Consider the following 12,204-nt stretch of genomic DNA (forward strand, 5'->3'; position numbering starts at 1 on the left):
TCGGAGCGCGGTAGCGGCAACCGGGGCGGGCCGGGCGATGGCCCCGCACCAGCCCAGCGCCGGGCAGTACCTGCGCTCCGACAGCGGCGGCTCGGAAGCCCGTATGCTGGCGGACGGCGCCGGTAGCCCCGGCGGGGAGCGGGGGGCGGGGAGGCGGCGGCGACGGTGGGGGCCGTTGTGGGGCAGCGTGGCCGTCATGGCCATCCTCGCCCTGCAGATCGCCTCCACCACCGGCCTCTTCGTCTACTTCACCATGGCCATCTCCAAGGTGAGACCAGGCTTTGTCCTGAGCCCCCCCGCGGGGGCCCCGGGGGGGGGGGCTGCACCCCCGGGAGACCCGACGGCTGCGGGGGGGGCTCTGCCCGCTCCCCCCTCCGCGCCTCTGCTCGCCGGGGACGGCAGCTACCGGCGCTGCCCCGCCGCGGATCCAGATGTGGAGCCGGGGGGAGTGGGGGGGACTGCCCCGAACTCCGCCCGGAGCCGGGGATCCAGATGTGGAACGGGGAGGGGGGGCAGTTCCCCGAACTCCGCCTGGAGCTGTGGATCCAGATGTGGAGGCACGGGGGGGAGAGCACTGCCCCCAGCTCCCCTGGGAGCCGCGGATCCAGATGTGGGGTGGGGGGTGGACACGGCTCCCAGCTCCGCCCAGAGCCACCGATCCAGATGTGGAGAGAAGGAGCCTTTGTCCTGGGCTCCGTCTGGAGCTGAGGCTCCATGGGAGGGGGGGCCCTGCCCTGGGGTCCCATCAGAGTCTGCAGCTCCAGCTGGGGATGGGGTGGGGGGGCTGCCCTGGGCTCCAGGCCCCATTCGCCCCTGGTTCCTACTTCATCTCCCCCCCTGCCCCCACCATTCCCATCCCACCCACGCTCCAGCACTGCCGAATCCTCCTCACCCCCTGCGTGAGATGCTGGAAGTGGCCTGGCTGGGAAACCCCCCCCCCATACCAGCAGCTCTTGGGTGTTTGCTCCAGCTTAATCATACCAAACAACTGTGCTGGGATCCAGCCATTCCCACCCACCCGCAGTGTCCCTTGTGCCAAACCATTCCCAAACTCGGAGGTGACCCCCACCGCCCCCCCCCAGCAGCTGATTCAGGTCCACAGCAATCCCCGAGCAGCAGGAGGGTCAAGGAGGGGAAAATGCCAAACAGGAGAGATCTTTGTGATGGGGAGAAGGAAATTCAGGACTTCCAGGCAGCTCCAGTGATGGTACCCATCATCCCTGATGATGGAGGGTCCATCAAGAAAAGGGTCCTGCAGTGCCAAGCATTGCACAAAACCACAACAGAGGTGGGGAAAAAAAGGAAAAAGCCTTGGCCAAGGATGCAGGCCTGTCTGGTGCCCCGTGGAGTATCCTTTGGAGCAGACAAAGCTTTGGGCTTTGTTTCCATCCCTGGATCCCATGTGGCACCCACTGTGAGGGATTTACATGAAAGGCCCTGGAAAGAGGAGGGGAATGCAAGCAGACAGAGCCACAGGGGAGGGCTGAAGGGAGGGGAAAGCCACTTCAGCTGACCTCTTTGGGCTGATTTCAGAGGCTAGTTACTGCATCCCTGCATGGGATCTGTGCTGGGGATAGGTAGTCACAGCTCAGCACCTCCAGGTACACGGAATCACTCGGCACAGCCAGCCTGCCCTCACCCCCTCACGGCGGGTACTTCCCATGCCTCCAGTTTTGCAAGACTTTCCTGCTTTCTCCTTATTTTAAACACCCCCCAGCACAAGGTCCCTGGGAGGGGAGGCAGAGAAGGCAGACAGAGGGGTTACCCTGCGAAGAGAGAGGTGCTGGTGGTACACGCAGCCTATCGCAGCAAACTTTAATCAAGGCAATTAGCGTGATCAGTCAGTGCCAGACAATTGTCCAGACCCAGAGGGACAAAGCACATGGTTGCAGTCCCCACGCTGCTGCTGGGAACGTGCCACCACCATACCGGGACTGGTCAGAGGAGGGCTGACCCCATTTACACGGGCACGTGCCGCAATTAGCGCTCCTGGCAGCGCAGAGGAGCTGCACGCGCTGACCCTGCCCAAGCATGCACTTGTGTTGTGGAGCTTCGTGTGAACAGCCCCATCACTTTGGGATTTACTGCCTTGGCGGGCACCTTGCATCCACCCACTCGGGCAGGCAGGTCTTTGCACGACTGCAGCCCGACTGGCTAAACCCAGCCCCAGGAAAACACTACTAGGGCTGTGCTCGCCTTTCTCCAGCCATGCGAGCCACCACATCAGTCCCTCCGAGCTCGCCACTGCAGCCCATCTACCAGCCACCACGCTCCTGGCAGGTCCAGCCGGCCAGTGCTAGGACAGAGAGTTGGCCCAATAGTGCAAAAAAACCAACCCCAATCCTTTTTATCTGACCTCACACAGTCTTTCTGCTGCTACTGGAGTCTGTATTGATCCCAAACATGAGTGCATCCTGGTACTAGGCAAAGTGAGTACCCAACACTATGGCCGAGGGAGGCAGGCAGGTGGGGGCTTGGAGCAAGCAGGGACATGGGGGAATTGCAGGGTGCTGGAGGTGGCCAAGCCCCAGGTGATGATGTGGCCAAGCCTGAGGACTCCTGGGATCTGTCCTGGTATCTGGGAGTGACCCAGGGGATAAAGGTAGGATGGTCAAGGTGCTGGTGTTCATTCCCAGCTCCTGGCGCACTGATTTCAGGGCGGCCGTCCCATCTGTGCCTCGGTTTCCCCACGCCCTAGACAGCAGCATGATGCGGTGAGACCCTATAGCCAGCCGTGCCTGTCCCCCCACTGCGATGCCGCAGCCAGAGCTGAGCCGGGTCAGCCCCGGGACAGCCTGCGAAGAGGCAGCTCGCCGTGCAGCAGCCTGCGTCACATGGAGGGAAGGCTTCCCAGCCCAAACCACAAGCCAGCACAGGCTAGAAAGCATCTGAGATCTGCCTGGGCTGACGCAGCACTGCGAGCGCTTGGGGTTCCATCTCCGGCCAGCACGGCTCGGCAGCTGGAAGGGCAGAGCTGCGTGAGAGCTTGTTTTGCAACCCCGGGTTAGCTCGGCAGCAGGAAGGCATGAAGAGCGTGGACCAGGCTGCCTGGGCACGTCCAGCCTGCAGCTGCAGCTCTTACCTCTGTGCGCCCTACAGAGCCAAGCCTCGCAGGGCAACCGCTTCCCCGGGAGCTGTGAGCACCTTGTTCAAAGACAAGGCTGGGTTTTACTGCTTGAGAAGCCTCATCCCCCCAGGGCAGGAGAGGAAGAGGTGAAGGAGACGGAGAATGGGAAATTTGGGTTCCCTGTCTTTACGTGGTGCTCTGCAGCTTGCGAGAGTCCTCGAGTCCTTTTCACACTTGGCACTGGAACTCAGTGAAAGGGCCTGTCACGTTCCCCGAAGAGCCTGGATGAGCAAGACTCGCTTCTGCCAGGGATCATAGGAGGACAAGATGAGATTTAACCTGCCCAGTTCACAAAACCAAATTTTTGATGCACCTTGGGATCCACCCAGCCTCCTGCCACCTAACTCCATTCCAGCACAGGAGACACAGTCGATGTTTGCACCACCAGCCCTGGGATCGGGGCAGCTCAGGGTTATTCTCCACCCTGCGCTGTGGCCATCAGCACCCCCATGCTGGAGGAGCCGGGCCAAAGGCGGCTGTCCCGTGCATGCACCCCACCGGGCATCCCCGCTGCTCCCTCCAGGCAAGCCATGCACGCTGCTCCTGCCTGCCCAGTTTGATGCAGGGATGTCCGGGTGTTTCTGTTCCAGCTCAAAGCCCAGGCACCGGGGAGCATGGAGGAGCTGCGGTGTCTGCAGGTTATCAATCAGCAGCAGGAGGGCTCCAGCCTGGAGGAGGTGATCAGCAACCAGTCCTGCCTCAAACTGGCCAACACCATCAAAGCCTACGTGGCCACGGTGAGCCTGGACCCGCCAGCTTTGGGAATGGAGAGAGGATGGGAAAGCTGATGGGAGAGGTCCTGTCTGTCTCCCTGCCTCAGTTTCCCCATCTGCCTCACTGGAGGGGTGGCAGAGGGCAATTACAAGGATGGTTTAAGAGGGGGGCGGAGGAGTGGGGCTGGATGCCAGGCTCTCTGCAGCGAGGAGCTGGTGGAGCCCAGAGCCATAGCATGAAAAGATAAGGTCATGAAGACTTGGAAGAGACGAGAGGAGCTGGGGCAGGGGGAACACCCATTTCACCTTTAACCGTGGGCCTGTTTTTCCTCTCTGACGGTCCAGGTGACGGAGAACGTTATCCGCAGGAGCGCGGTGAAGGGTGAGTCCCTCCTGGCCCAGCACCGGTGGCAGCAGCCGGGGTGCCACTCGCCGGTGCTGCAAAGCATCGACAAACTCTTTGCTGGGACCGTGTTGCAGCCGGACAGACGGAGCCACGGTCCACGTGCGCACAGCTCAGCGTGGGGCCGGGGATGCCAGTGGGCTGGGGGGGGAGCTCAGTCGCTCCCAGGGCAAACTCCGCCGGGCACGGTGCTGCGAGCTGGGGCAGGAGAAGGGAGGGGAAGGGCTGAAGGGCATACGTCCCCAGGGAATGGGCTGGAGGGACAGCCGTGTATGTCTGTCTGGAGTCCGGGGGAACGGGGTCCACGGGGGACAGCACAGAAATATTAGATAATGATTGACTAGACATTTCCATCCCCAAATAACCTGCCTCTTCGACGGGTCAGTGGGGCATTTCCCTGCCCCGCTCGCTCTGCTTGCTCAGTAAGGACCTGCTCTGCCAGCACGGGGCTGGGCATCCCCACGGTCTCTGTCCTCTACAGCTGTGTGTCTTTCCTCGCAGAGGCCCGGCGGAGCTACTTCAACACCTCAGAGGGGCAGGTTCCTCCCAAAATGGCTGGCAAGCCCTCGGCACATCTCACCCTCCGCCCACAAAGCCTGGCCCAGGATGGTGAGTCGGGGAGCCCCGCTGGGCACCAGCGCGTTTCCGAGATGGGAATAGGGGAAAGAACTCACCCAAAGGCGCAGGGGACCAGGATGGGAGGGTGCATTTGGTGGCAGATGGGGAGATGTTTCTCCTGTTCAAGACCACCTTCTCCACCCCTCCAAGCTGGATGACCGTGGGACAGAGTTAGAGCCACCCCCTCCCTTTCTCCTGACCCTGATGGATGCTGCCCAGAGCATGTCGCTCCCCTCAGTGACCCTCCCTGCTCCCCAGGAAACTCCAAGCGCTTCGGGAACCTCTCCCAGTCCTGCCGCCATGCCATCGCCCGCTGGGAAGACAGCACCATCCACTCGCACTTGCAGAACATCACCTACCGGGATGGCCGGCTGCGGGTCAACCAGGCAGGCAAGTACTACGTCTACTCCCAGATCTATTTCCGCTACCCCAGCGACGGGGCCAGCGCCCGAGTCTCCGTCCCCCAGCTCGTGCAGTGCATCAACTGGAAGACGTCCTACAGCCAGCCCATCCTCCTCCTCAAAGGGGTTGGCACCAAGTGCTGGGCACCGGAGGCAGACTACGGGCTCCACGCTCTCTACCAGGGGGGACTGTTCGAGCTGAAGGCTGGCGACGAGCTCTTTGTCTCCGTCTCCTCCTTGGCCATCGACTACAACGACGCGGCAGCCAGCTACTTCGGGGCCTTTCGGCTCGACCTGTGACAGCCACCTCCGCCTCCCACCTTTCCTGCTGCTCCTGCCCATCGGCTCTCCGGGGGCAGCCGCTATTCGAACTGGACAACAGACGAATGGGGGGAGGGGGGGGGGGGGGGGTCTGGCGCAGGGTCCTTCCCTGCCTGCGTTGTCCCTTGCGGCGAGAGACGAGCCAGAGGAGGGCACGGGGAGGGGGGCAGCTGCCTGCAGGGACCCGCTGTGCTCGGTGCCGCACAGGGGCTCGCTGTCCAGCCGGGAGGAAGCCCGTGAGCCAGGAAGGGTCTCCGAGGGCCCACAGGAGACATGGACGAGGGGGGACATCCCATCCCTGGTGGCACATCACCTGCCTGGCTCCCACCTGAGCAAACAGAGCAGGTAGCACCAAACGGTTCCCTGCTGCAGGAGAGACACCGGTTGTGCACAACCACGAAAGAAAGCGTCCCCGTGGCAGGGTGACCCTCTGCGAGTCCGACCCCACGTCTGGCAGGGGCAGACCCAGCCAAGCTGCGGGTGCTGGGGGACCCCGAGCTGGAGGCGCAGGGACAGAAGCCGGGGCTAGCGGAGAGCAGCGGCCCGGCGAGCGCAGGGCTGGAACCCCTGGGGCAAAGCGCCAGGGGACAGTCTGCAGGTACGAGGCAGGTCCAGCATCAGCTTCTGGAAAGGAGCGAAGGAGTTTTCAGTTCGGGCTAATTAGAAACCTGGAGCGATGCCAACAATCAGGGGTGATCAAAGAGCAGGGCCACGAAGCTGGAGCAGTCACCAGCCCAAGCAACTGCACCCAGGCACGTGGCAGAGAGGCGCATTTTGCCCAAGCCGAGCTGCACAGGACCATCCGGCCCAGGAGCTTGCCATCACACCTCCCCTTTGCTTCTGACCAAGCATCTCTCTCTTCGGGGTTTTTGGTCCTCCCAGCCCTGTTGGGCCAGCACAGCCACCTGCTCGCTCACATCTTTAGCCCCAGTGATCATTAACCTGCAGGATTTCAACTCATGGGTGAGCCCCAGCGGTCGCAGCGCAGGACCGGGGAGGAACAAGCCCCACCGCTCGGCGTTCAAGGCAAAGGTGGGTTCCAGCAGGGCAGAGCGTGGTCAGGCTGGCTCGGCCCTCGGATGCTGGGGTGGACGCAGCCCCCAATTTTGTAATTACCTGTATACTCTCTCTATTATATTAAGACTGTTGGAGCGTATGGACAGGACGGCAGCACAGGCTCCCACATAGGATGCAAGCAACCCCAATGCTGGCACAGCTGCGGGGGGGCGGGTGTCTCTCAGTGCTGGTTTAAATAAAGCCTGTACTCCAGCACTGGTCTTGCACCTCTTTGCATCTGGCACCCCAGGCAACGTGCCCTGGGCCTCCGAGCAGCCGCAGTGCTGTGCAAACCAGACATTTTGAGATCTGGGCCAGTTCTCACGCTCAGCTGGCACGCTGCAGCACCCGTGGGTCCTGGGCAGCCCCACTCGCTGCAGCTCAGCCTTATCTGCTCCCCGCTCTTTCCCTGTCCCTGCTCCAGCCCAGCACAGAGGCCGGCTGCAAGCAGAGGGCTGCAAAGGGACAGAGGAGAGGGGCAGCTTTGCCCCCCACCGGCTGCCTACAGCCTCCTACCAGCTTCCACAGCCACCTGAGCCAAGTCCTGCCGCACCAGCCCGGCGGTGCTGGGATGCCGGTGGCGGCAGCGGAGCAGCCCTGGTGCGGTGCCAGAGCTGCCGGGTGCCAAGGCAGCCTGGGGGAACGTGCTGGTGCGGTTCCCAGGAGCTCCAGCCCTGAGAGCTGCAGACAGAGCCCAGCGAAGGCCGCAGGCAATAACCAGGTCCTGCCTCATCTTGCATCTGTAGCACCTCGAAGGGCTCCGCCGCTGCCTCTCCCCACGGTTACCTGGGGCATTCCCAGGGAGACACACTCCCGCTTCCGAGCCTGGTGCCGTCATCTCCCCTGGGACCAGGGGCAGCTGCACCACCAGCTCTGGCAGAGCCCTTCCCGGGACCTGACCCCAGCCCCGCTCCTCTTCCTCCCCTTGCTCCCATCAGCTCTGGGGAGCTACGCTTTGCCCAGCTACCCCGGGGCATCCCGGTGCCGCTCCTCCTCTCTCTGCTTTGGGATTGCCAAGCCCAGCCCAAAGCACAGCCAAACCCCGGAGTGCCAAGATGGGCTCGTTCCCCATCACACTGTGGCCAGGCAGGGGCTGCTCCTTGTTCCCGCTATCCGTCCCGCAGCTCTCCAGGCCTGAGCCCCCTCTCTTTGCATCCCTGGCTGGGGCTGGGAGCCGGTGCCAGGCTGAGCCAAGTGGTCCCACATCCCCCTGTATCCACAGGCGTTGCCACTCACCAGCCTCCATGTCCTGCAGGCTCCTGCTCCAGCAAGACCAATACAAAAAGCCCCCCCAGGGGCACGGCACAGCCCCGTCACCCAGCACACAAGCGCTTGGACCAGCCCCAAATGCACCGGCAATTTTCCCGGCTCATCCAACGCCTCCCAGCCAGAGAGCACTGACAGCACCGACCTGCCATCTGCAAAAGGGGCAATGCGGCTGCTCCCCGCTCCAGGCAGGGCTGTGGGGTCCTGCTCCCCCCGCTCTCCGGCCACCCCCTCCCTGGCCGAGGTCCCCCAGCCCTGCAGAGGGAGGCCAGGCGAGCTTCATCTGCAGCGCGCTCAGCCCTGATCGGTGCGGTGTGTTCTTGCCCAATGCAAACAAGACCCGAATTTATCCAGCACAGCTGGGTCCCACACAATATTGGTTAGCAAAGACCCCCAAACATGCTGGGCCCCACCACGCGCTGGCCCCGCAAACCCCTGTCTTCCAAAGCCACCTTTGAAATGGTCCCTTTTTCTTCCACCTCTTGTTCCTCCCCCTGCTTTCTTAACCACCTTGGAGCCCAACAACAGGAATCGGGCTCCCAGGGCTCTTAAAATCCTTACTGGCCTGAAACCCCCCCACCACGGCGAGCACTGAGCTCATCCCGGCTCCCGCATCCCCAGCCCTGGAGCTGCCCTTTGGCAGCAGCTGTGGGAGCTCAGGGTTGAATCGGACAACCCAGGGCTGCAGGAAACAGCAGGTGGTTCACAGTTTTTTCTTTGAAATAGAGTTTAAAGCAACCCCCCAGCCTGGTGGAGCATGTAAGAGGTTGCCGATTGCCACATGGCAAGCAGGAGCCCGTGGCGCAGGTAAAGCAGCCTCTTGTGTGAGCCGGGCTCTGCTTTCCTGGAAGGGAGAAGACCTGTGGGTGGATGTTTTTGGAGAAGGCGAACTCCACAAGCATCAGGCCCCATGGCTCTGGTGAGAGCCAAGTGGCACTGGGCAGTGAGAGATGGGCTAGATTGGAAGCGGGGAAAAGAGTTGGCAGGGTGGGGTGTAGGCTGGCCCCGGTTTGGGAGGGGGAATCTCAAGGTCCCAGCTCTGCAGCTTTTCCAGGTCTCCTGCTCCAGACCTGTGGGGAGAGCAGGCTCCTGCAGAGCCCCCATGGCACCACCAGAAAGGGGAGGCAGAGCTGGTGTGGGGAACAAACCCAGCACGCCGGCACCTGGTGAGGGGCTCCCCTGGCCCTGGGCTGCGTGTCCTGGACACGGGCAGGTTTGAGGCACAGGCTGCTCCAGGAGAGTCACCAGGTCCTGGCTCTTCATCTCTCCTCACCGTGACATCTCCCCTCTTAGAGCAGCCTCACCCTTCCCAGCCCCGGTGTCAGCTTAGAGGAGGCTTAACGCAAAAGACCCAAGAGGCTGAGAAAAGCAAAACAATCCCGGGAATTCGATGCACATTTGACTAGTTTGAAATTTAACAACAAGCAGCAAGCGCCACTGGAGCCAAAACCATATTGTGCCCATGCAGATAGGCACAGGAGAACCTCCTGCTCTGGCACATCCCACCCCAATCCCTGCAGAGACTCTCTGGTTTCAGTCCCACTGATGTTTCCAGCACCTGGCAAGGCTGCCTCACTGCAGTTCCTGGCTTTTTCTAAGTTTGACATTAATGGAAAGTCCTGAAGACTGGACAAGATCAACCCAATGGCCATGTGTGCAACATCCTCAGAAACGGAGCATTTTCATTTTAGGCAGTCACTGGAAGAAGAACCTGGCTCATGCATTCTCCAAGCTGAGAGCTCATTGACACATTATGCAAAGATTTTTTTTTTCAGGAATACCTGCAGAACAGCCTGGAGGTGTTAAAAGGATGGGCGAGTCTTCAATCAAGGGGGTTTGAAGTCACAACCATAACCTGCTAGCCCTCACCACCTTTGTTTTCTACAGCTGCTGGGGATGGAGAAAGCAGATTGAGTTGGGCAACAACAAGTGCAGGCAGGCACTACTCCATTTCTTCACCAGAAGACCTGGTCACTCATGAAGCCTCTGTGCCTCAGTTTCCCCACTTGTACAAGATGCCTATGGACATCAGTCTTTGTAAAAGGCTCCAAGACCTGCAGGTAAGAGCATGCTGTAGGAGCCTGCGGCAGCGGAGCTTGCGCAGAATGCTTCTGTCCACCACATTTTCCAGTGAGCATGGCTTCCCAAACCATCATGGGGGGATTTCTGGTGGCACAGACACCACCAGGCAAAACCTTGAGCCACTCACTGTTGTGGATTTCCCACCAAGAGCGTTTCCCACAGAGCATCTGGCACCTTGTAGTGTCTAAAATAATGCCGCCTGTTGCATTACTCATCTGGCTGCCCGTGGCAGGATTACTTTGCCCTGCCGTGATTTCTCCCTGCAGCTGCGAGGGCAGAGCCGGGGCAATGCCAGGGAAGGTGGGCTTCCTGCCCGCGCTGCCTGGAGGAACATGTGCTTTCAGGGAAAAGGATTGGTGCTAAACCTCGGTGCCAACAGACCAGTTACAAAACTACTCCCACAGCAAAAAAGCAGTTTGCCTTTCCCGTGCCAAAGGCAGGGCGGCTCAGCCCGCATGCTGCAGGGGTGCCTTTCCTGGCCTCTGCCAGACGACATCCGTCAAGCTCAGAAGCACACAGCGGGGAAAAAAAAAAAAAAATCACCTGAAATTGAAAGCTGCTTCAGCTCCCCAACCTGGTCAGGTGCCTCATCCCTGCCAGGTGACAGCTCAGAAACCTCCCCTGCCCTTTCCTCCTGCTTTAAAAAAGAATGGGGAGGGGGAGGACATGACTGCAGCTCTAATAACATTTTCAGGTTGACCTTATTTCTCATGGCTTTGTCGTGTTGATTTGGTCTGGACACATACTGCTTCCTTGTAGTCACTGCCAAAGGACCGTCTTATCTTCACCGCCCAAAGCTCTGCTTTCAATTCAGTGCAGACCAACACGCCAGCCAGCCAAGGGCGTTTACAGCCCTAACTGTGCTGCTCTTTGTCTCAAAATAAATTCTGGGGCTGAAATATCTTTTTTTTTTTTTAACCCCCTCCTGTTGCTATTAACCAGCTCATCGCTACATCCAAGTCTTTTGTTCCCTTCCAAACAAGATCTTGTTTTACTTTCAAGTCCCAAGCCCAGAACAAGTTCACAGCGGGAAGGAGGAAATCCACACTGAAAAACACGTCAACACGCCAGGAAATCAGTTCTTGGGACATTGTAAATAAAGCGTACAAAGAAAGCGAGCCTGAGGTTGTGACCCCACTATCACGTGCACGCAGACACCACTGGCACCCACCACTCTGCCCTGAGGTGCATCTGCCCTGGGGGCACCTCGGGACATCCCACCCAGCCACCACTCTCCCCCAAGCATTAATTAAGCCTGAGAGAGGGGAAAACAAAACAGCAAATCTCTTTCCTTCAGCAAGAAGGATTCAAATAGCTGTAGGAGGCAGGATGCTCGTTAAACCAACGGGAAAACATTAATGCTCCCGCAAGGGGAGTGAGCGGAGGGAACCCTGTGCTGCTGCAGGCAGGAGCCCATTTTCATCCATCCCATCCATGCCCAGTCTCCTGGAGCCGTGCTGGTCACAACGCCTTCCCCGAACAGTTGCAGTCCCATGGGGACTGGTGCTGAGGTCCCAGAGGAAAGATGCTGCTTTGAAGGTGATTTCTCTCCCCTTCCAGAGTGAATTGCCTTTTTCTGCTCAGACCTTGGACTCTGCGCAACAGACCTCAGGGCTGCTGAAGCGGCGAAGCTGATGCCAGCAGCTCGGCCGCTCCTCGCTCGCAGACACATCACTGCTGCTCCCTGGCGCGGTCCCAGGCTGCCCTGCCAGCACCGACAACTCCCCGGCTCTGCCCTTGGGACGAGCAAGCTGTACACAAGAAAACAGCTGAGCCAGCTTAATCCAGGCTCACGGATCTCGTACACGAAGGACAGGCCGTTTTCCCCGTTATTTTCCCAAGCGAGACAAGCTGGAGATACCAGGAAAAAATAATTCCACTTACCTGCTGCCTGCAGCACGGGGGAAGGCAGGAGGAGCCCGGCCCCTCGCTCGTCTCCTGCCTGTCCCTGGGCACCCAGACAAAGCTGCTAAAGCAAGTCCTGACCCACGCAGGAGCCCACCCCTCACGGAGACCCCCGTATCCGCTGCCTTAGTCCAGCTGGGACCCTGGCAGGGTGGGAAGGGACGGCGTCAGGCCCCCTCATCCACTGTATTTCCTTCAGGCGAAGTTCAGAGGATGGGAGCTTCTCCATGGACAGGCAGAGAAGACAGGCGAGCAGCAGAGCGTAGGTGAGAGCCCGCCGGCCCCGTATCTCCATAATGAACTACCACGTGC

General features: G+C 60.3%; 1 protein-coding gene across 1 annotated transcript; it reads left to right on the forward strand.

Annotated features, from left to right (window-relative positions):
* The first annotated feature begins 6 nt into the window (after positions 1 to 6).
* Positions 7 to 6,603, forward strand: LOC104832752 (tumor necrosis factor ligand superfamily member 10-like). The gene is made up of 5 exons (XM_010569111.1): positions 7 to 268; positions 3,718 to 3,864; positions 4,186 to 4,222; positions 4,745 to 4,852; positions 5,120 to 6,603. Exons 1-5 carry the CDS (start codon positions 38 to 40, stop codon positions 5,560 to 5,562), a joined length of 966 nt encoding a protein of 321 aa, XP_010567413.1. The 5' UTR covers positions 7 to 37; the 3' UTR covers positions 5,563 to 6,603.
* Positions 6,604 to 12,204: the final 5,601 nt, after the last annotated feature.

The sequence above is a fragment of the Haliaeetus leucocephalus genome, unplaced genomic scaffold, assembly GCF_000737465.1.
Source record: "Haliaeetus leucocephalus isolate CR32 unplaced genomic scaffold, Haliaeetus_leucocephalus-4.0 Scaffold262, whole genome shotgun sequence".
NCBI lineage: Eukaryota > Metazoa > Chordata > Aves > Accipitriformes > Accipitridae > Haliaeetus > Haliaeetus leucocephalus.

What these genes read in the sequence shown, in the direction of transcription:
- LOC104832752 (XM_010569111.1), top strand. Translation starts at nt 38, where the DNA reads ATGGCCCCGCACCAGCCCAGCGCCGGGCAGTACCTGCGCTCCGACAGC. An exon ending in TCAAAGCCTACGTGGCCACG is followed by an intron (nt 3,865 to 4,185) that starts GTGAGCCTGGAC and finishes CTGACGGTCCAG; the next exon opens with GTGACGGAGAACGTTATCCG. An exon ending in CCGCAGGAGCGCGGTGAAGG is followed by an intron (nt 4,223 to 4,744) that starts GTGAGTCCCTCC and finishes CTTTCCTCGCAG; the next exon opens with AGGCCCGGCGGAGCTACTTC.